The sequence below is a fragment of the Hyla sarda genome, chromosome 3, assembly GCF_029499605.1.
Source record: "Hyla sarda isolate aHylSar1 chromosome 3, aHylSar1.hap1, whole genome shotgun sequence".
Classification (NCBI taxonomy): Eukaryota; Metazoa; Chordata; class Amphibia; order Anura; family Hylidae; genus Hyla; species Hyla sarda.
Genome location: NC_079191.1, coordinates 99,439,325 through 99,461,272, shown reverse-complemented (window position 1 = coordinate 99,461,272; position 21,948 = coordinate 99,439,325). Strand labels below are relative to the sequence as shown.

The 21,948-nt window shown below is 41.6% G+C and overlaps 1 protein-coding gene across 2 annotated transcripts in view; it reads left to right on the top strand.

Moving 5' to 3' along the window:
- Nucleotides 1-21,948, top strand: part of RHBDD1 (rhomboid domain containing 1) — a 69,168-nt gene that overhangs the window by 24,134 nt on the left and 23,086 nt on the right. For both annotated transcript variants that reach the window (XM_056564767.1, XM_056564768.1), the window contains exons 4-6: nucleotides 17,348-17,433; nucleotides 20,652-20,705; nucleotides 21,107-21,235. In XM_056564767.1, coding sequence (XP_056420742.1) covers nucleotides 17,348-17,433; nucleotides 20,652-20,705; nucleotides 21,107-21,235 — 269 coding nt within the window. The remainder of the gene's footprint in view (nucleotides 1-17,347; nucleotides 17,434-20,651; nucleotides 20,706-21,106; nucleotides 21,236-21,948) is intronic.

Sequence of the window (21,948 nt, the reverse complement as noted above, 5' to 3'; positions counted from 1 at the left end):
GGTGGTGCTTCATGCTATTTACAGGTTTCACCGCTCTGCTTAGAGGTCGTTCATATCAACATTGGAAAAGAAACAGCTGGAGACCATCAGTGGGACGAGGCTGTGAGTGTGACTTTGGAAGCAAGCCGGCACGGGGGGAGCATAAGGACAGAGCTCCCCTCGGTGAAGTAAGTCAATGAAGTATTACACTGTTACAACCTGTGGCATGGTTTAAGAAAAGTGGGCTGTTCCCTCCTTTTATTCTGTTTTTTTTGTTTTTTTTTTGTCTGTTTCTGAGGAGCAAAGTATAGAAGAATAAATAGCAGGTAAGCATAACCTAAGGACTGACTTACACAGTGACTCACTATTGCTTTAAGGTAAAGTCGTGTCAAAATTATCACTCTGCTATTACACAGTGTCTGCAAATGCTCCCTGACGGCACATGGGAAAAGCTTTGTAACAAAATGATTTCTACATTGTAGCAGGTTAGGGTTTTTTATCTCCCTGACTCATTTTTCTACACCACAAAATGTGTCAGCTACATATTACTTGCCCGTTCTGATAAAGATGTTAGTTGTCATGTGCATATACTGTTTGGTGAATGTAAGTGGGACAGGTCTTCATTAACTAACGTATACTACGGGCCCTATTACATAAAGCAGTTATTGGTCCCAAATGGTAAATATCGCTCTGTGTAACAGTGTCAGCGATCAGCCAGAGAAGGCGCAAGCTTTCGTCAGCTGATCACTTCGCTCTGACTGAAAAAATAAAAGTAAAAAATAAATAATATACCATCCCCTCTCCGCCACCATGTAAAAGGTGATGTGCGGCTGATGAATGATGAACAATCCAGCCAGCGGCCCTCCCCTCTCTATTGTCGACCCTAGTAATAGCCTGTTTAAAGGGAACCAATTAGCATATATTGCACTTGGCAATGCGTTATATATGCTAAAATCATTATCCCACCATCCCCGGGGGACGTTTGTGCCCCCAGGGAGTGTGAAGATATTAAGTTATGAAGTCCTGCCCGGCAAGTAGCCCCCTGGGCGGGGACTTATACTTACCAGCTCCGTTCTCTGCGGCCGTGGCTTAGGGAGCAGAGCGATGACGCGAGCCGTCGGGGCTACGCTGCAGCGAACGTAGCTTATAAGTGTAAGTCCCCACCCAGGGGACTACTTGCCGGGCAGCCGGGGGGGGACTTTATAACTTAATATCTTCACCATCCCTGAGGGCACAAACGTCCCCCGGGAATGGTGAGGATAACGATTTTAGCATATATAACGCATTGCCAAGCGTTATGCATGCTAAAATCTGCTGATTGGTTCCCTTTAAATGAGCACCAATCAAGATGCATAGCACTCATATATAGCAGGCATTGGGTCATGTTATAGGAGGGCCCTCAGATTAAACATTGGCTGAGAATGCCACAAAAAGCATTAAAAGGCTTAAAAGGAACCTGTCCCGAGCATTTAGACTCTTCAAATACTTTATCATGTAGTTTGGGGAGTAGGTAAAGTGACTGCACAAGTATTTCTGTACATGCAAGATAAATATTTTCTGATATTAACTTAAATCTCAAAGAGGGGAAATGGCTGAAATCACACAAGCCAGTGTTAGGCATCTTTCACACTGCCGTTAGGACACAGCAGTGTGACGGCTGTCGGGGGAGCCGGGGAGAATAGCGGGAGAAAAAATACTGCTTCTCCGCTATTCCCGTCAAAACACAACGGCTCCTGACGGCCCCCATAATAGTAAATGGGAGCCATCGGGACCCGTTGGTCCCCGTAACAAGAACGTGAAAAACAATTTTTTTTAAATCTACTGGTTCCAGAACGTTAAACAGATTTGTAAATTACTTCTATTTAAAAATCTTAATCCTTCCAGTACTTATCAGCTGCTACATACTCCACAGGAAGTTCTTTTCTTTTTAAATGTACTTTCTGTCTGACCACAGTGCTCTCTACTGACACCTCTGTCTGTCTCAGGAACTGTCCAGATCAGGAGAGGTTTGCTATGGGTATTTGCTTCTACTCTGGACAGCTCCTGAGACAGACAAAGGTGTCAGCAGAGAGCACTGTGGTCAGACAGAAAAGAAAGTTGAAAAAGAAAAGAACTTCCTGTGGAGCATACAGCAGCTGATAAGTACTTGAGGGGTTAAGATTTTTAAATTGAAGTCATTTACAAATCTGTTTAATGTTCTTGCACCAGTTGATTAAAAAAAATTGTTTTTCACCGGAGTACCCCTTTAAAGTCACATACACAAAAACAGAAATACTTTAATGGCCGTTCTTGATGGGGAACAACGGCAGTGTGAAAGGGGTCTTAGACTTCACCATACAGCTTAATTACCTTGTCAAAGCTCTGTTTATTCTTTTTGTACCTTGTAAGGAAATAGCTATAATATCTTTGTTTAGAATTTGTTGTTAAGGAAGTTATATCATTTTATCTCTTACTGGCAAGTTACTAGTGTGTGCATGTTCACAACCTAGCAGATATGGAAATGTGCTGTCTTATCTGAAGGAATTTGTGATGAACTCAGGACATAAAGAAACAAGATACCAATTGGAAAGAATAAAAAAAAGTTCACAAAGTATAAAATGGAGAGAGCTAAAGGCTGCTATTGCCAAAACGTTGCATTTGTTGTGGGGAAAAATAAAATAATCCAATATTTCAAGATCCATGACCCGACTGGTGCTGTGATTTCGGGACTTTGTTTGTATATATATATATATATATCAAATCATTGGTAGTTGCAGTATCTTGTAATACATATATATATATATATATATATATATATATGTGTGTGTGTGTGTTTTATAATATATAAAATAATAGTAAAGTGTCTTCCAACCTGTGCCTTTCCAGCTCTTATAACACTACAAATCCCATCATGGTCTGTCAGTCTTCAGCTGTCATGGGATGATGGGTGTTGTAGTATTGCTACAACTGCAGAGCCACGGGTTGGGGAACACTGTACTAATTGGTGAGAAGTGCTTACACACACGGCATGGTCGGGGCATGGTTGGCATGTCAGGGTGCGCTAGCAAGGCAATTTTCCCACTCCTATGTGGAAGAGTGACTAATGTTTGTTTTGCTGACTAGCAAACTTGTGATTCATAATACATATGTGAATTCAGTAAAACCATCAATCTCACTCAGTGTTAAATGTTGAAGAACAAACATTGCCACAGGCGGCAACATTGAAGATGTACATTTTTTTTCCACAGGAATGTCATACTTTGTCTGCACCAAAGATGAGAGGAAAATATTTGTCTGCTTGCCACAACCTATATTGTTATATAAGCTTTATAAGCAGCCTATAAATATTAGGGATCGACCGATATTGATTTTTTAGAGCCGATACCGATAACCTGTGAACTTTCAGGCTGATAGACGATAACTTATACCGATATTCCGTGCATTATATGGGCACATGACAGGGGGGGGGGCTGTCATGTGCCCCCACATATGATGCCCCCCTGTCATGTGCCCCTCTTATATAATACCCCCTGTCCTGTGACCCCCACATATAAGGGCCCATGTCCTGTGTTCCTCACATATAATGCCCCCCTGACAAGTGCCCCTCACTTATAATTTGCCCGTCCATACCACGCCCGAGCAGTGGTCACCTTTCTCACAGGCTGCTCCGTTCTTCTAGTGTGAGTGAGAGCTGCGGGGACGGGATCTCCGGGCGCCGGCACGATGTTGTGATGTAATCGCGCCGGCCTGCCATGGGTGGTGTCCCCGCGGCTCTCACTCCCGCTCCACCATGCTGTCAGGGAGGGGCAACAATCTCGGGGGGGGGGCAATTGCTGGATCCGCCACTGCTTCAGGGCCGGGACTGAAGTCCCGCGATTCGTGCGCATGCCTTGTTTTGCCGTGCGGAGCAGCGCTGGACGCATTATCGGCAGGTTAGATGCCTATACCGTTAGCTTTCAAAATCGTGACTGTCGGCCGATGATATCGGCCAATCCGATAATCGGTCGATCCCTAATAAATATTTAAAAGTGGACCTGTCAGCAGGTATAAGGGTATAAAGTATAGACATGGCTGTATAGAGCTTTTGACCCTAAAACTGTACATACCTCTAATTAGTTAAAGCATTCCTGTCATATCTCACTAAGTCATGCAGTTGCCTTACATTTTATGTGTCTGGCTTTTGCATTTGTCTCACAAATCCCTTTGTTCTGTTGCTCACTCATTCTGACATCAATTGCTCTGGAAGGGGTGTTCCCCCAGGCAAGCACTGATCCCACACTCACTATGCATTTAATTACTCCTTGAGTCTGCTGTGTTGTGCTGGGTCTCTTCATCCAATCACTGCTGGCTTCCCTGTAACCCCCTCTTTTCTGTTTTCATGCTGTATTCTGATAGGACAAATGTGAGCATAGAGGAGTGCTAGTCCCGCCCTCACTAACTGGACTTTGTCTTGCCTGCGCTTCAGCTGGGACATAGATAATGCTGCAGCCGTACAGGATTATGGGGACCCCCAGTTGGTCAGGACGGAGATTGCTGATAGCCAGAAGTGACGCTCGCTTCTCCAGGATCATTCTTCTGATCCTCGAGGCTCTCAGCATTGAGATCCCAACTGATCAAAACTTTTGCTATGTCTCCCTGACATGTCAAAGTTTTTTTTTTTTTTTTTAAATGAGGAACACTTTACTTGACCCCTCCAGCACAGCAATATTTTAAAGTGATATATAAATTAGGCTGTGGAGCCCAGTGGCCATTCCCTTTGGCTGCTTGATCTCAGTGCAGTTTGGCCCCTTTACCAGTTAGTCCCTCTGTGTGCTGTTCACCACTTCAACCCTCTCTGAATGACAGCCACTAAGCTGCCCTGTAATTCCCACCTATCCCCTGTAATCTAGCAGCCAAGGGGAATACCCAGTGGGCTCCAAAGCCTAATTTGCATATTCTCCGTGCTGGAGGGGTCAGCTTACTAATAAGAGGCATGTACGGATTCAGGAAAGTAGCTTATAGATCCAGAGGCATGTAGCCATAACGTACAATCTTCCAATCTTTAGTTGCACTATGCAGCAGCTCTCCATTCTTGCTAAAGGGGTGGGGGTGGGGGGGCACAAACTTTTCTTTATGATATCCATATTCTCTTATAAAGCCTATAGACAAGGGCTGTAATAATAGAGAATATGATATTCTAGTGCAGGATAATGGCTCATTATAAATACACGGCTATATATTTGCAGATAACAATGTCGGTTTTCACTTTATTTATGAAATGTCACGTGTTTAACATGAGACTTTATCTGAACAGAGATACTGCAATGTATACAGTGTATAAAGGAGTTATGCACATTATTTACCTTACCCTAGACATAGATTTATTCAACATCACTAGGTTTCTGTTAATTGTATCTATAGCAGTGGGCTAAATTAAGGCTGAGTTTATATAGGAAAGATATGTTATTCATATACAATACCATTGTTTTCTACATTATTGTGACAAGCACATAACCCTGATAAGAACCACTCGTATATTTTTTTTCATATAATTTTAACTTACCAGCAATATTCCTTTAGTTTAATTTGTTTCACCCTAGCTCAGCTCTATCTAAATATATTGAGCTTTTTCATGATTGAAGCTTTACTCCCTTTGTTTCGATTTATGTCCCTCCGTGTGTAGTGTGCTGCTTGAGATATACCGTATTTTTCGCCGTATAAGACGCACTTTTCTTCCCCAAAACTGGGGGGGGGCAAAAGTTGGTGCTTCTTATACAGCAAATACACATTAAAACCGGCAGTCCCTGCAGCCATCAACGGCCGGGACCCGTGGCTAATACAGGACATCACCGCCGAGTCTGAAGCGAAAGTGACACTAACCCGGCTGCTCATTCGGGCTGTTCGGGACCGCCGCGGTGAAATCGCGGTGTCCCGAACAGCTTACAGGACACCGGGAGGGACCTTACCTGCCTCCTCGGTGTCTGCTCCATGCCAGGATCCCCTGCATGGCCGGCGCTCTCCTTCTCCATCATCACGTCGTCGCGTATGCCGTCTCGTCATCCAATCGGAGCGGCGTGCGTAGCCACGTGATGGCGGCGACGGAGAACGAGGATACCGGGCACCAGAGACGTTCCGAAGTGACGGGGACACACTGGGGACGCAGCGACAGCGATGGAGGGCGACATCCAGGGCTGCGGTGACGGGTCCGGAGCGGCGGGGACACCTGAGTACTACCTCCTATACCAGTGGTCTTCAACCGGCGAACCTCCAGATGTTGCAAAACTACAACTCCCAGCATACCCGGACAGCCGTTGGCTGTCCGAGTATGCTGGGAGTTGTAGTTTTGCAACATCTGGAGGTTCGCAGGTTGAAGATCACTGTCCTATACTTTACATTGTATTTGGTTCGGAATCTTTATTTTCTAGATTTTTTTTGCTTTAATATTGAGTGCGTCTTATATGCCGTAGCGTCTTATGTGACAAAAAATACGGTATGTAGTAGGTGACTCCTTTAAATTATATGTTATTGAAAGAGCTTTATTGATTGTTCAGTCATTACAAGTCATATAATAAATCGCACAAAGCATAAATGATCTGTTGCAAAGTTATACAAATGGCTAACTTGCACATATTTTGCTGTGTGCAGATTCTCTTGTGTTCCCTATGAGGTGCAGCGAGGCACTGCTTGGTGATGGAATAAACACAAAGGGGCAGACTGAAGCTGTATTACATAGCTATACACTGAGACTCCATCCCCTCTGCACAGTCAAAAGCATCATGGGAAATGTAGGTTGTATTAGGAAAGCCATATCAGAGGAGAAGAATGAATCCATGTGGTAGACAACCCAAAAATAGTACATGAACCAAAATAAGTATACACAAGCCTTTTAATGATGGCCTTTTCTGCATTATATAGACCAAAAACAAATTCTGAAATGCTTCTTTACTCAAGAACACTGCTGTTTAACCTAAAGAGTACTGTCCTACAGAATACTGTGTTTTCCCTTGCTTTTTTGTCACCTAAAGCAGTCTGTGACTAGAAAAAGAGGAGTAGTACATAAAAGCTATGTGACTGAATCTTTTCTCTTTAGAAAATATATGGTGCACGTTACAATAGTTTTCATCTAATAAATGTGCTTCAGATGCGTGCAGAATTTAGGTTTCTTTTTCTTCTTGGGATCGCCCCAATAGTGTGCTGTGCAGGATGAGGCACATCTGGTTATCTATCAACCTCTTGACTGGGTCACCACCCTCTGAGTACATGTAGCTACTACATACAGAAGTAGCCAAATCACCAAATGTTCTATCTGCTATGGAATACTCTGCCTCACGAACATGAAGGTCCGTTCACAGGCAAATACAGAAAGTTCTGGCTTCAGTTAGAACTTTCACTGGACTGCATCAATGGGTAAAACATCATTTTATTTTTATTGGATTCAAGTCATTGAGCTACGCAAATGAAAAACAAAAAGGATAATTGATATGGAAAAACTGTATACAAATAATTTAAACACATATGAAAGGTTATAGTAGAATTCCTGATAGAGAAAAAAAAAATTGGTGTATCATAACGCATGCATTTTAAAGAAAAACGTTACCCTCACCTGAGTTAGTTACAACCTTTTTGCAACTCAAAAGTGAGAAAATTCCTTTGATACATTGTAAGGGAAATATCTCACCAGAAGTTCTGTTCAGGAAGTTCCCCCCCCCCCCCCCCCCTTTAAAGGTTTGTTCAGGGGTGAAGTAGGGTGTTCTATATCTGATAAAAAGAAAGACAGTATTGTTAGCTCATTTTGGCAAGTGCTTCCGTATTATCAAGCAGCATCTGCTAAATCTTATGTTGCTACATATGTTTTACTCACTACATATGTTTGTCTTCACTCTATTCTCATTAGGGGTGTAAGAAAAATCGATTCACTCGATTATTGCGATTTTTCATTTGGCAATACTGAATTGATTAGCCGCCGCTAATAGCCAGCATAGCCAGATCACCGCGGCTGGCTATTAACCCTTTAGATCAAAGCTGACAGCGGCGTCTAAAGGGATCTGTGAATGCTCCCTGGTAGGCTAGTGGGGTAGATCGCCCCCCCGCAGCGTGATCGCAGGGGGGGGGGGGGGGGCGATCCACTGTGGAGGTAGCCGGAGGTTACCTCTGCTTCCTGCTGTCCCGTGGCTCTGTCATTGATAGAGCCTGGCTTGACTAGGCTCTATCAATGGATCGCAGATCAATGGAGTTCAATAGAAGTCTATTCATCTGTCTGAGGAATCTAATGATTCCTCCTAAAAGTCTAATAAAGTGTATAAAAAAAATAATTTTTAATAAAAGTGTAAAAGACATTGTTTTTGAGACAGAATCGGGATATATCGCGATATATCGTCCCGTAAACAGAATCGGGATATATCGTATCATCATACGTGTATCGCGATACATATTGCATCGCCAAATTCTTGCCGATTCACACCCCTAATTCTCATTGTTGTAAGCCTTTTGTGGGTGTATCCGTCACTTTTGACAGCAAGAACAGGGGAGCATGCAGCTATGCTCATTTCCATATGGTGAAAAAAAAGGAGATTTTGAATTACCCCAGCCCTTTACTCCTTCATTACTGATAGACTAGACCAGTGTTGCCTAACCAGTTTGTATCCTACTGTTGCAACAGCTGAAGGCACCCTAGTTGGGAAATACTGGAATAGACAGAGAGAGCACTAAAGGAACTCACCCCCACACATTAAATTACATGCTGTTTGTTTGTCCGTAAACATACTATCTTATAAAGTCCTGTGATCACAGCAGCATCAGCACTGATTCAACATACGCTTTGTGCAGTGTGAGGAGGAGGGATGGCAAGAGTAATAGAAGCTAGCATGCCTGTAGACATATTAACTGGTGAATGGGCTGCAGATCCCATTTATCTATACTAGAGATGTCCCGATACCATTTTTTTAAGACAGAGTATGGCTAGCAGCAGTAAAGGAGCAATGATTGGATGGCATGGAGCACGGTAAGGGACCTCCAGCTGTCCTCACAGCTGATCGGGACACCGCGATTATCCGGATCAGCATCCCTGAGCTAAACGGCAGTTAACTTCAGGACTTTAAGACGGCGCAATTAACTTTGATTCCAGCGTCTAAAAGGTTAATGCTGGACATCACCGTGATTGGTGATGTTCGGCATTAGCCACAGGTCCCAGCTATGACGCGCCCTCAGCTGCAGGGCGCACTGCATAGTTTCCGCCGGCAGGTATTGGATTAAGTATCGGGGACATTTTCATGAGTACAAGTACTTGTGCACATGTCCAGTATGTGTATCGGGACATCCCTAATCTATGCCACAGCAGACAACAACTTCTTGTAAGTGAATAAGAAAGTTGAAGATGTCTGCAGCACAAATTGCTGAGCTTTAAAGGAAACAGGTTTATGTAGGTACTGTACCTAAGTCTGCAAAAGCACTATGAAATGCTACATTTTGACTGTAATTAAATATTAAATGGATATTCTATATTGTTCTATTTCCATGCATTTTATGTGTGTATTTATATGATACTTGTTCCTGTGTCATATGTGAACTATGTTTTTCTTGGAAAATGAAAAAATCGAATAAACGTTTATATAAAAAAAGCGGGTAATCCTGGATTCTTCCAAAAACAGTGCAACACACATGTCCTCAGTTTGTTTGCGGTATTACTGCTTGGCTCCATTCACTTCACTGAAACTGAGCTGTAATATGGCATGCAAACTGAGAACAAAAGTAAAACAGAAAAAAATCAGCAAGATTTTCTGTTCCTAGAAAATGCCTTTAATTTCATGTGTGTTACCTTCTCTTTAAAAAAAAACTCACCCTGTAACTAGATATTTGTGCCTTTTTTATTGTTCCATGATGTTTTTTATTGCTACAGTTACTTTAAGTGCTCAATTATGTTTAAGGTGAAAGCCCGGAGCACATTTCTTTTAATTAATGACAGAACAAATTAAATAGTAAATATTGTATTTCCTATGTGAAGTAACACAATAATAAACACTGCAGAGCTCGAATAATGATTGAAACCAAATGGCCAGTACAAGTGTAAGTCCGGAGGATGAATGTGTAATTATCACTGTACCATAGGCCCGCTGCATATAAGGACACAGGGGTGAGCTTATTATTCGAGGAATTAGCATCTGGATTATAAAGGAGATGCTGTTTGAGAGCTGTTGTACTAATACAGAACATCTTTGGCCATTAAAACAACAGTAGTAAAATTTGTGCAATAGTGGAAAACATACCGTTGTAGAGCTCCACTTACCTGAATACAGCACTACTCATCTGGTGTCTTCTTTTTAGATAATAGCTTAAAGGGTACCTTTAATCATTCCCCCAGTGGCAGGATTTGTACAAATTATTGGGGCCACTTCTGTTCCTGTAACCTCCTTGCAGACTACACCCTGTTCCAAGTTATTATGCAAATTATATTTTTCTCATTTGCCTAAATAATTGATGTAAAAAACAGTCAGCATAATTTTCATGTTATCACCTATTAAGAGTACAATTCAAATGTTATAACCTCCTAATGATTACAATATTTTTTTAACATAAAAACTTACAATGCACTGTTCCAAATTATTACACACAGTAAGTTTCAAAACACTTTATAGGTTGTAAAGAACTGTCATTTGTTGTGTTTGCAGCATATTTACTGAAATCAAAACCGATTTCAATCAAACTTTTAGCAACATTTTAACTTTTTAAACATTTTAACAGATCACATTACATTTTAACATAGGACCCCTTGATAGCAGCTTCACAAATCTTGCATCCATTGAACTTGTGAGTGTCTGGACAGTTTATGCTTGAACTTGTTTGCAAGATGTCCAAATAGCCTACCAGAGTTGCTGTTTGGATGTAAACTGCCTCCCACCCTCATAGATCTTTTGCTTGGGGATGCTCCAAAGGTTCTCAATAGGATGGAGGGAGGATGGAGGCCACATCATGACTTTCTCTCCTTTTATCCCCATAGTAGCCATTGATGCAGAGGTATTCTTTGCAGCATGAGATGGTGCATTGTCATGTATGAAGATGATTTTATTATGGAAAACATAGTTCTTCTTTCTGTACCAGGGAAGAAAGTGGTCAGTCAGAAACTTCACATATTTTGCAGAAGTCATCTTTACACCTTCAGGGACCCTAAAGGGGCCGACGAGCTCTCTTCCCGTAATTCCGGCCCAAAACATGACTCCACCACTGCCTTGCTGACGTCATAGCCTTGTTGGAGCAGGGTGGCCATCCACCAACCATCCACTACTCCATCCATCTGGACCCTCCAGGGTTGCACGGCACTCGTCAATGAACAGGACTGTTTGAAAATGAATCTTCATATTTCTTCATTTTTCTTCCCAATGCAGCTGTTTCTCCTTGTGAGCATTGGTTAGTGGTGGCAGAATAGAAAGTTTATGCACAGTTGCAAGACTCTGGAGGACTCTACACCTTAATGTCTGTGGGGCTCCAGTGGCACCAGCAGCTTCAAATATCTATTTGCTGCTATGTAATGGTATTTTAGCAGCTGCTCTCTTGATCTGATGCATGGATCTGGCAGAAATCTTCCTCATTGTGCCTTTATCTGCACGAACCCGTCTGTGCTCTGAATCAGCCACAAATCTCTTAATAGTGCGATGATCAAGCTTAAGTTTTCGTGAAATATCTAATTTTTTCATGCCTCATCCAAGGCATTGAACTATTTCACTCTTTTCGGCAGCAGAGAGATCCTTTTTCTTCCCCATATTGCTTGAAAATGGTGCTCTGCTTAATAATGTGGAATGCCCACCTTTAGTAGTTTTTCCTTAAATTGGGCTCACCTGGCAATCTAATTATCACAGGTGTCCAAGACTGTTTTCAGTGATCAAAAGAGCCCTGAGACACAATGCCATCCATGAGTTAAACTGAAAAACAAAATATTTAATTTTTGTGACGCCTAAATAGAATTTGTATAATAATTTGGAACAGGGTGTATTGTGATATGTAACTGGAGTTGCCGTAAGTGCTGTACTAGTCTATGAGACTTTTTTTTTTTACCTAAATTGGACCTGTGGATGGAGGGTTAATTTTAACAACTTTTATATACCATTGATCACATTGTATATAGAGATCGAGTTGCAGTATTGTTGCATGCAGTGGCATGCTATAACACAACTTAATATCTATGTACACCAATGAGACCAGCGGGTTGAGGTTCTAATACATTACAAGGCATACAAATAAAAGTTATGTTTTATTCAATAATTATTTGGATGGTAAATTTAGGGGTTTAGAGCACAATTATAGGTACCCTTTAAGCTCTTGTTGTCCATGACCAATGATAACAAGGCAGCATTCTCATTAGCCACCCATGTGTGTAAAGAACACATAGAAATTTGTGGAGGTTTTCTATGTGCTGCATTTTGGTACACTGCACGTATGCTAAGCCCTGCCCGTTATTATTTCCCTGGCTTTTCTAAGAGATGTACATAGAGAGATACACCAGTCCCATGTTAGGAAGGCATGCCCCCTTTCACGCATCTTCGTGTGGAGCTGAGCCACATTTCAGCCTTCTTCCCTCCCCTTGGCGTGAGTGGTGAAAAGCCTTGGTAATGGATGTGGCTTAGTAAATGTCCCCCATTGTGCCTATTATCTGTATAGTATATTCTCAATAAATTCTCATTAAACATTTACAGCCTGCTAGAGTTCTGAAATATCAAAATGCACTATATACCTACAGCTTCTGTTTGCTTAGCCCTGCAATGCCGCTCCCGACCCCCCTGCTGTCTATATTTACTTCCGTGGATGACACCCTCCTCCCTATTCTGATGCTGATTTTCTGCACACACTGCAGACTACTGCTGAGGCAAGTTATTAGCGGCTTGAATCATCATCAAGAGAGCAGGGAGAGCGCATCATCCATGCCGGTAAAAAGAAGTTATCTTGGAAAACCCTATTAACAGCTGGGGAGAAGGAGATATCAGATGTAGAATTAGAGGTTTGTGGGGTAAGTGCACAGCATTTCATTTTTAGTACACAAAGCTAGGTTTTCGTTTTTCCTGCACAAAATGTAATATGTGACCACTGATCTTCTTCATCCATATTATAAGACACATTTGGTCTGTGGTTGAATTTAAAGGGGTACTCCACTGCTCAACATTTGGAACAAACTGTTCCAAATGCTGGAGCCAGCGCCGGGAGCGCATGATGTCATAGCCCCACCCCCTCATGTCATGCCCTGCCCCCTCAATGCAAGTCTATGGGAGGGGGCGTGACAGCCATCACGCCCCCTCCCGTAGACCTGCATTGAGGGGGTGGGGGTGTGACGTCATAATGGGGCGGGGCTATGATGTCACAAGCTCCCGGTGTCAGCTCCAGTGTTCAGAACAGTTTGTTCCAAATGCTGAGCCGCGGAGTACCTCTTTAAGAGAGCACAATGATAAGTATTTGAGCAGCTGCCCATGCCTTCTGCTGTCACAATGCTTCTGCTGTGTAGTGATTGCCTGTTCTTTTTAGATAGATAGCAGAAAGGCCACTGCGCTGCTGATGTCAACAAACTGACACTATAGTTGAGGTTTCAAAGCTTGACTGCGGAGCTTAGTGTCATGAGACCTTTCTGATTTGCAAAACGTTTTGTCTTTATATGGAGATGTGGATAGGATATTGGAGCATCATAGAAAGTTACATATTGCATAGAGTTTAGGAAGCTATGTTCCCCCGGCAGAATATATGCTCGGAATTGTGCATGAAAAAGCTGCAGTAAATTCCGAGAAATTAATTGCTTATTAACTTCCATTGAATTCCTGCCGCAGAAATTCTGCTGTGTGAATGGGACATCGGACTCCTATTGAAGTGTATTGGATATAAATTCATGCAGAAATTCTGCTGTGTAAAAATAACCATAGGGTGTGGTCAATCACGATTTCCCTAGTAGAAAATCCACACCAAATTGTGCAGATTTTGATGCGAATTTGTTGCGCAATTGAAAGCTGCACTTGTGGAATTTGCTGCAGACAAACGTGTCTCCATAAATTGACAAGCTGCGAATTTTAATTAGATTTCTGATCCAAATTACTGCGACTCCAAATGCTGTAGATTTGCAGTTCATTGAAGGAATTCTACAGTATATACACCATGCGTGGATGTGCCCTTCATCACTGTATGGATAATACTCTTTTCCCATAGTTGTGCTGCAGTTTAGTTTTGCGGTAAAAAGATAAGGGCACTCTGGTATGATAAGTACTACCCATACATCTGCTTCTAATAGTCAGGGCCAGACTATAGTTCATACAGTTACAGCTGGAGAAGTAGTCTATACATTTAATACAAAAATAGATAATGATGCCGTCCATCAAATTATCACTTTATAGGGAACCTTTCTATATCATGCTCAGAGCTCAAGTGTCAAGAAGGCGGTGCCAAGCTGCAGCATGCACACCCCCTCCTTCCCTGCCTTAACAGATTGATGTACATGGTTCAGTACTGGAAGTGAATCAGGGAGAGGGTGGTTAGGGCAGAGGTGTGCATGCTGCAGCTCAGCACCGCCCACTTGATCTTGAAAGGAAAACATGATTTTATAACTTTGCAAACAGCCAATAAGTAAGACATCTGCAGCTCTGATCCTGATATAGATCTGACAGATTCCCTTCAAATATGTGAATAGGTCTTTCATCAGGGTCATGCTGAAAAATACCACAAGGATTTAACGTAAAGTGGTTTCCCATTTAGGATATTTGACATTTCCTAACAGTAAGGACATGCTGGGAGTTGTAGTTTTGACCGTACATAGCATGGAGCTATGCAGAGCCGAGCAGGGATAAAGGGCTCACAGCTGCGGTGACTGGCGGCTCTGTAGGGGCAGTGGCTGGAGATAAAATAAGATTGTTTCAAGTATGTGATGCTCCTTTAAACTCACCTGGGGCAATAACAGGTGTGGGCAATATAAAAATCACGAAAGTGAAGGAAAATCCAGCTCACCCTCCTAATGTCGTGCGCGGGTCCTCACCAAGGCTTCGTGTGTCCAACAATGAAGAAAGAAGACAAAATGATTCAGCACTTGACGAAATCCACAGCTTTATTCAATCCTCCATAAAAACAGCATGGCAACACACAATTCACAAGGTATGTGCAATATTAACGCGTTTCGAGCGCATGCACTCTTTGTCAAAAGATACGTTCTATGGTAGCCGGTGTAGCTAAATAGGTAGTACTCCAGGTGTGTTGCATTAATTAAAATGACTCCAACATGGGAGTTCCAATAGTTACAACAAAGGGTTAAAACCAAAGATAGAACTTTAGATCCAATTTCAAGCAACCTGGTTTGGTCTTCTTTCTTCAGTATAAAAATCACACCTGAAAGCAGATAAAAAGGAAAGAAGTTCACTTAGTCTTTGCATTGTGTGTCTCTGTGTGCCACACTAAGCATGGACAACAGAAAGAGGAGAACTGTTTGAGGACTTGAGAACCAAAATTGTGGAAAAATATCACCACCCCAAGGTTACAAGTCCATCTCCGGAGACCTAGATGTGCCTTTGTCCACAGTGCACAACATTATCAAGAAGTTTGCAACCCATGGCACTGTAGCTAATCTCCCTGGGCATGGACGGTAGAGAAAAATTGATCAAAGGTGCCAACGCAGGATAGTCCTGATGGTGGATAAGCAGCCCCAAACAAGTTCCAAAGATATTCAAGCTGTCCTGCATGCTCAGGGAGCATCAGTGTCAGTGCAAACTATCCGTTGACATTTAAATGAAATGAAACGCTATGGCAGGAGACTGAGGAGGACCCCTCTGCTGACACAGAGACATATAAAAGCAAGACTACATCTTGCCAGAATTAAATTGAGTAAGCCAAAATCCTTCTGGGAAAACATCTTGCGGACAGATGAGACCAAGATAGAGCTTTTTGGTAAAGCACATCATTTTACTGTTTACCGAAAACGGAATGAGGCCTACAAAGAAAAACACAGTACCTACAGGGAAATATATTGGAGGCTTAATGTTGCTTTGCTGCCTCTGGCACTGGGTGCCTTGGATGTGTACAAGGCATCATGAAATCTGAGGATTACCAACGGATTTTTGGTCGCACTGTACTGCCCAGAGTCAAAAAGCTGGGTTTGCGTCCGAGATCTTGGGTCTTCTAGCATGACAATGACCATAAACGTATGTCAAAAAGCACCCAGAAATGGATGGCAACAAAGCGCTGGAGAGTTCTGAATTGGCCAACAATGAGTCCAGATCTAAATCCCATTGAACACCTGTGGAGAGATCTTAAAATTGCTGTTGGGAAAAGGCACCCTTCCAATAAGAGAGAACTGGAGCAGTTTGCAAAGGAAGAGTGGTCAACATTCCGGCTGAGAGGTGTAAGAAGCTTATTGATGGTTATAGGAAGCAACTGATTTCAGTTATTTTTTCCAAAGGGTGTGCAACCAAATATTAAGCTAAGGGTGCCAATAATTTTGTCCAGCCCATTTTTGGAGTTTGGTGTGACATTATGTCTAGTTTTCTTTTTTTCCTCCCTTTTTTGGTTTAGTTCCAATACACACAAAGGGAATCAACATGTGTATAGCAAAACATGTGTTACTGTAATCCTTTTCTGTGATAAAAATTTCAAGGGTGCCAACTTTTATGGCCATGACTGTATACATACATTACATATGATAAATGATTAAATTAAACATTAAAAAATTATACATGTTCGCAATTTTAATATTGTCACCGGCCATTAGTTCCCTGCCCCGCTCCCGATAATTGTTCTCTGCTTACAAATAACAAGAAATATTGTTCTTAAAAATATAAAATTTCCTACAAATGCAGACATCCCTACTGTATTGTTACCTTTTTTTTTTTTAATGGTACCCTACAAAATTCCCCCCAAAAATGCCTGGAGGGAAACTGCCAAAGGGGCCAAAAATGCAATTTCCACAGAAAGATAAAACCGCCAAAAATAATGCAAAAACGCAGGAAAAATCTGTGTCAGTTTTTAACAACAAAAAACATGCCAGAGCAAAATCGCTGTAGAATTCTAGCCTTATAGAATTTTTGGGTTAAGAAAGCAGGTCGCCCCTTGGCATTGTCTTAACCTCACAGCTCTCGCAGGCTTCAGTGACGTTGTGCCTGCTGGGGAACGCCCACCTTCTCCTGCCGGGAGCTCAGACAATGTGAGCAAGGGGAAAGGTATGATACAGACCTGTTTTAAGCTCTGAAACTTTAAGGGCAGGAGGGTGTTAGGAGTAGTTAGGGAATATAATCGGAGTTAGTTTAGAAAATATGGTTTGTTCACAGGTACTCTTTAAGAACATGGCAGGTTACAGTGTTGAGACTTAACGCAGTGACACTTGAATTGTGAGGTTAATATTTGTGTACAGGCGTATATAAGGGACTTTATGTAAAGTAATGTTGCAATTTGTTTCTTTTTCTGCCAGAACATCTTTCGTTGGACATCTCTCTGGGATCCTGGTTGGCTTATTGTATACACATGGACCTTTAGGGACAATTCTTGGAACTGCAGGTAATGATGACTCTTGGAAGAACCACAATGAGAAGGCAATAGTCTTTTCTTTTATAAACCTCACCTGTGCGCATCAGGAGTTGTCATTCATCCTAATTGATGTCTAAGTAAAATGAATATTACACTTCTCTGGTTATGAATACAGATCTTACCTTGTGGGCACACCAAGTGATTGTAGGTGATTAGTCCATAATAAAAGGGACTATAAAGCTGAACATGGCTTAAGTGGAAACAAATTACAATGTCTTCTTAAATAAATCCAGCTATAAGAATCTCTTTTATTCTGTCCAAGATGGGAGACATATGGCTGGCTAGTCTTTGTCATTTTCTTTTGAAATATTAAACAAGCTATATGCTTAAAAAGTCAGGGAGCATATGACACATGCACCGTAATAACATTGTGCTGATGTAGAGGATAGCATTTGGCTCCGTTGTCTGAGAAGTTTAAAAATACATATCCATTCAGGTGTGCACAAGCTTCTTTGCCCAAATGGATTCATGTCAGATTAAACCACTTCAAAGTACCTTAAAGGGGTACTCCGCCCCAGACATCTTGTCCCCTATCCAAAGGATAGGGGATAAGATGTCAGATCGCGGGGGTCCCGCCGCTGGAGACCCCGGGGATCTCCGCTGCAGTGCCCCGCTATCATTACTGCACAGAGCAAACTCGCTCTGTGTGTAATGACCGGCGATACAGGGGCCGGAGCATTGTAACGCCACAGCTCCGCCCCCTCGTGATGTCACAGCCCACCCACCGCAATACAAATCTATGGGAGGGGGCGCCGGTTGTTATGCACAAAGCGAGTTTGCTCTGTGCAGTAATGATAGCGGGTCCCCACGATCTGACATCTTATCCCCTATCCTTTGGATAGGACATTTAGGGGCAGACTCAGGATCTTACAGGCAGGGAAAGTAGTAACAATAGTAGGTATACTGTGCCACGCGCCTTAATGACTAGGTCACGCCCCCTAACAACCGATTAATTGATGTTGTAAATCATTGACAATGATTTTCATTATCAATTTAGCATTACTGGCTCAAAGGCTGAGGGAAAAAAATACTGGAATATCCCTTTAATAGGCAATTTCCAATTGAAACATTTATGGTCGTACTATAAATGTCTTATATGTGAGAGTTTCCACTTGTGGAACCCACATACTGTATCAGAAGAATGGGATCTTCTTTGTCCCTGTTTGGCACTCTAGAGAGTAGTCAAGGCTGTTCCGGGCATGCTGATAACAAAATTTCACATTGCTGTCTATAGTGATTGCTATATTGTAAATATAAGGGGGAGTGTATGGTTTAAGGCTACATTCACACTATCGTTGTGCCCCATCAAGAACTGCCATCAAACTCTTTATTTTAAATTTTTTGTTTGACAGGGGGCAACGGGCAAGAGCGGGTCCCGTGTCCTAACGCTAGTGTGAAAGGGGCCTAAGATGTGTAGGATCTGCAGAAGTGAAGTGGTGTGCTACATTATGCATCATTAGGTATATAGAACTGTGTAGGTAACCTGTAAATGGTATTTTAATTTTTTTGTAACGTATTGGTAGAATACTATATCGAAGTTTAGATGGTAGCGGTTGAAGAAAGTCCTGAAATCACATATTAATGTTTAAAGGGGTACTCTGCTGCCCCAGCGTTCGGAACATTTTGTTCCGAATGCTTGGAGCAGGCGGCGGGTGGTCGTGATGTCACGGCGGCCGCCAAAGCCCCCTTCCAATAGACTTGCATTGAGGGGGTGTGGTGTGTCGTCACGAAGGGCATAGCTGTGACATCACGACCGCCCACACCCAGCCTAAGGAACAGCTGGGTGCTGCACAGAGATCGCAGGGGTCCCAGCGGCGGGACCCCCGTGATCAGACATCTTATCCCCCTATCCTTTAGATAGGGGAAAAGATGTCTAGTGGCGGAGTACCCCTTTATAGAGTGGCGTCTGTTAGAGTATGTTCACATGCATATTGTAACATGGCTACACCTAATAATAAATCTCCCATTGATTTCAATGGGAGACAGGGAACGAAGTGAAAATAAGTGACACATCCCTTTTCTGTGGTCCCACTCTGATGTTCCCATTAAAGGGGTATTCCAGGGGGGGGGGGGATGTTCTTTATCAACTTGCTCCAGAAAGTTAAACAGATTTGTAAATTAGTAGAAGGTACTAAAAAATTTTTTAGTAGTATATGACAAAAAATCCGTTCCTCATATAGTGCAATAGTTTAAATGAATAATTTATATGTGTGTAAAATACACATATACACCAGTACGCGCTTAGTTAATAATATATGGGATAACACATACCTGCGTTGATCGGATTAATATAGTAGATGCGGTGTTGGGATATATGCAGGGTTAATTCAGCTGTTACAATGAAAGAATAAATGAATGTAATAGAATAAAGTGGACTAGTGCTGTATATAAAGTAGCAATAGATCAGTGTAGATAGATAAAGTGCACTGGTGCTGTAATTGACAATAAGTAGATATAAATAAAATAATTAAAATGCACTAGTGGTACAAATGAAGAATTGTAAAACAATGAATAGTAGCAAGTTACGGATAAAAACAAGTATAAGTGAATGTAATCTACAAAGACCGCAAGTAGATTATATATTATATATAAATAAGTTGGTATTATATAAGAGGTATATATACCTATATATGGTGGTGATAAGGAGTAGATATCCTTATAGTTGCCCAATAGTGGTATTTGGCTGATAGGGTTTGTACATATAACTGTAGTGAGGACTGGTTAGATCTTAGCACTATTAGTAGAGTGGTATGTGATTACCGGTAGCTGTAAATCAAAAGATACCTATTAGTGGTGCACACTTTTGGCACTATACGTGCAAGAGTGCCCGCTAATTATTTGCCCGAGACACGTGTCATCAGAGAGCATTTAGACAGAAAAGAACAACTCAACTTCATCAGCTCATAAGTACTGAAAGGATTACGATTTTTTAATAGAAGTAATTTACAAATCTGTTTAACTTTCTGGAGCCAGTTGATATACATGTAAAAAAGTTTTTTCCTGCATACCCCCTTTAATATCAATAGGAGCCTTAGGGCACACTGACCACAGGTCAGAGAAAACCGTGGCCAGGGCTGCACACTAATTTTGTCCATGAACAAAGGATAAGCCCAGAACAAATAAATCTTCAGCCTACCAACTGGATGTAAGAGTTCTTATAACACAAAATATTTTCTTTTTCTGTTTAGTATCTTTTTTTACCAATGACCGTCCAGCAAGAGGACAATACTACAACAATTCTGGTAGGCTGTTGTAAATTACATCATGTGATATTAATATAATGATATTTATGAGCAGATTATACGCTTAGTGGCCATTTTATTTTGAGCACCTTTTTAATACTTCCTCCATATCCATACATTGTAATGCTTGAGAGGCTGAGATCTAATTCGATCTTGGATTCCGAAGATCTGTAAAGTGCATATTAAGAATTTCCAAATGAACTGTGTTTATATCTGACTTGTTCTCTTTATTATATACTGGTAACAGGAAATTGTGCATAGTCCTGTTGTATGCTTGAAGTCATTTTCCATATAAGACTGTAAGTGGTCTTTGTGATGCCGTTCATTTTGCAAACACTATATGATGCTTTAAAGGTAATATAAAAATTATTAAAGCTAAACAGTGAACATTGTTTAAATAGGGTATGCTAGGTATCCAGAGTACCAGTTCCAAACAAACAGTCCTCCGGGGGCCTATGATACGTACACTGGAGGGCTTAATGAAGAAGAACAGCTGCAACAAGCCTTACGGGAGAGTCTTAATGACCCAGGTATGGATTTTATGACTTGGTGGATTGAAATTAGTTTGGTAAATACATGTGAAATAGAAAATGTGTTTCAAGATTAGAAGGCATGAACATGTAAGTGAAAGTACTTGGCAAGTAACAGAAGCTAAAGGATAAGTAAGTGTTTGACTGCATCCAGATGTTCTATAATTCTGTCTTTATATGTTGTTAAGATATGAATGTTTCTCAATTATTTATCTATTTATGTAATCTGTATCATATACTCCCTGTTAAGTTATGGAAGTCCAAGGTGACTTCTGTTAGCGGAAACACTCATTGATATACACTGGCTTAAAACGTACCTGCTATTTTAGGTGGCATTTCAGGCTAAACTGTCCTGTGTGCGTACATGAGAAGCAGCACTAGTTCTGTCCATTAGATAACTTGTATATGGTATTTTCTGCATATTTCTGCTCTGCAGACTTCATCTTTAGTTTGCTGTTCTCCCAGAGCTGGTGGGTGGAGCTCCGTCATCCCCCATACATAGGCTTGTATTGACTTGTCTTGCAGACACAGGTCAAAGCTCAGTTGAATTTCAGAGAAGGGAGGGGAAAAGTTTGATAACAGGGAAAAAATAATTTTTGTCTAATAAGATACATTACAAAGTTTCTTATATTTGCTTGTACTATTGATCTATGCAAAGTTTGTCTATATGGCAGTGCCTATTTAACCCCTTCCCGCCGAATGACTTATATAAA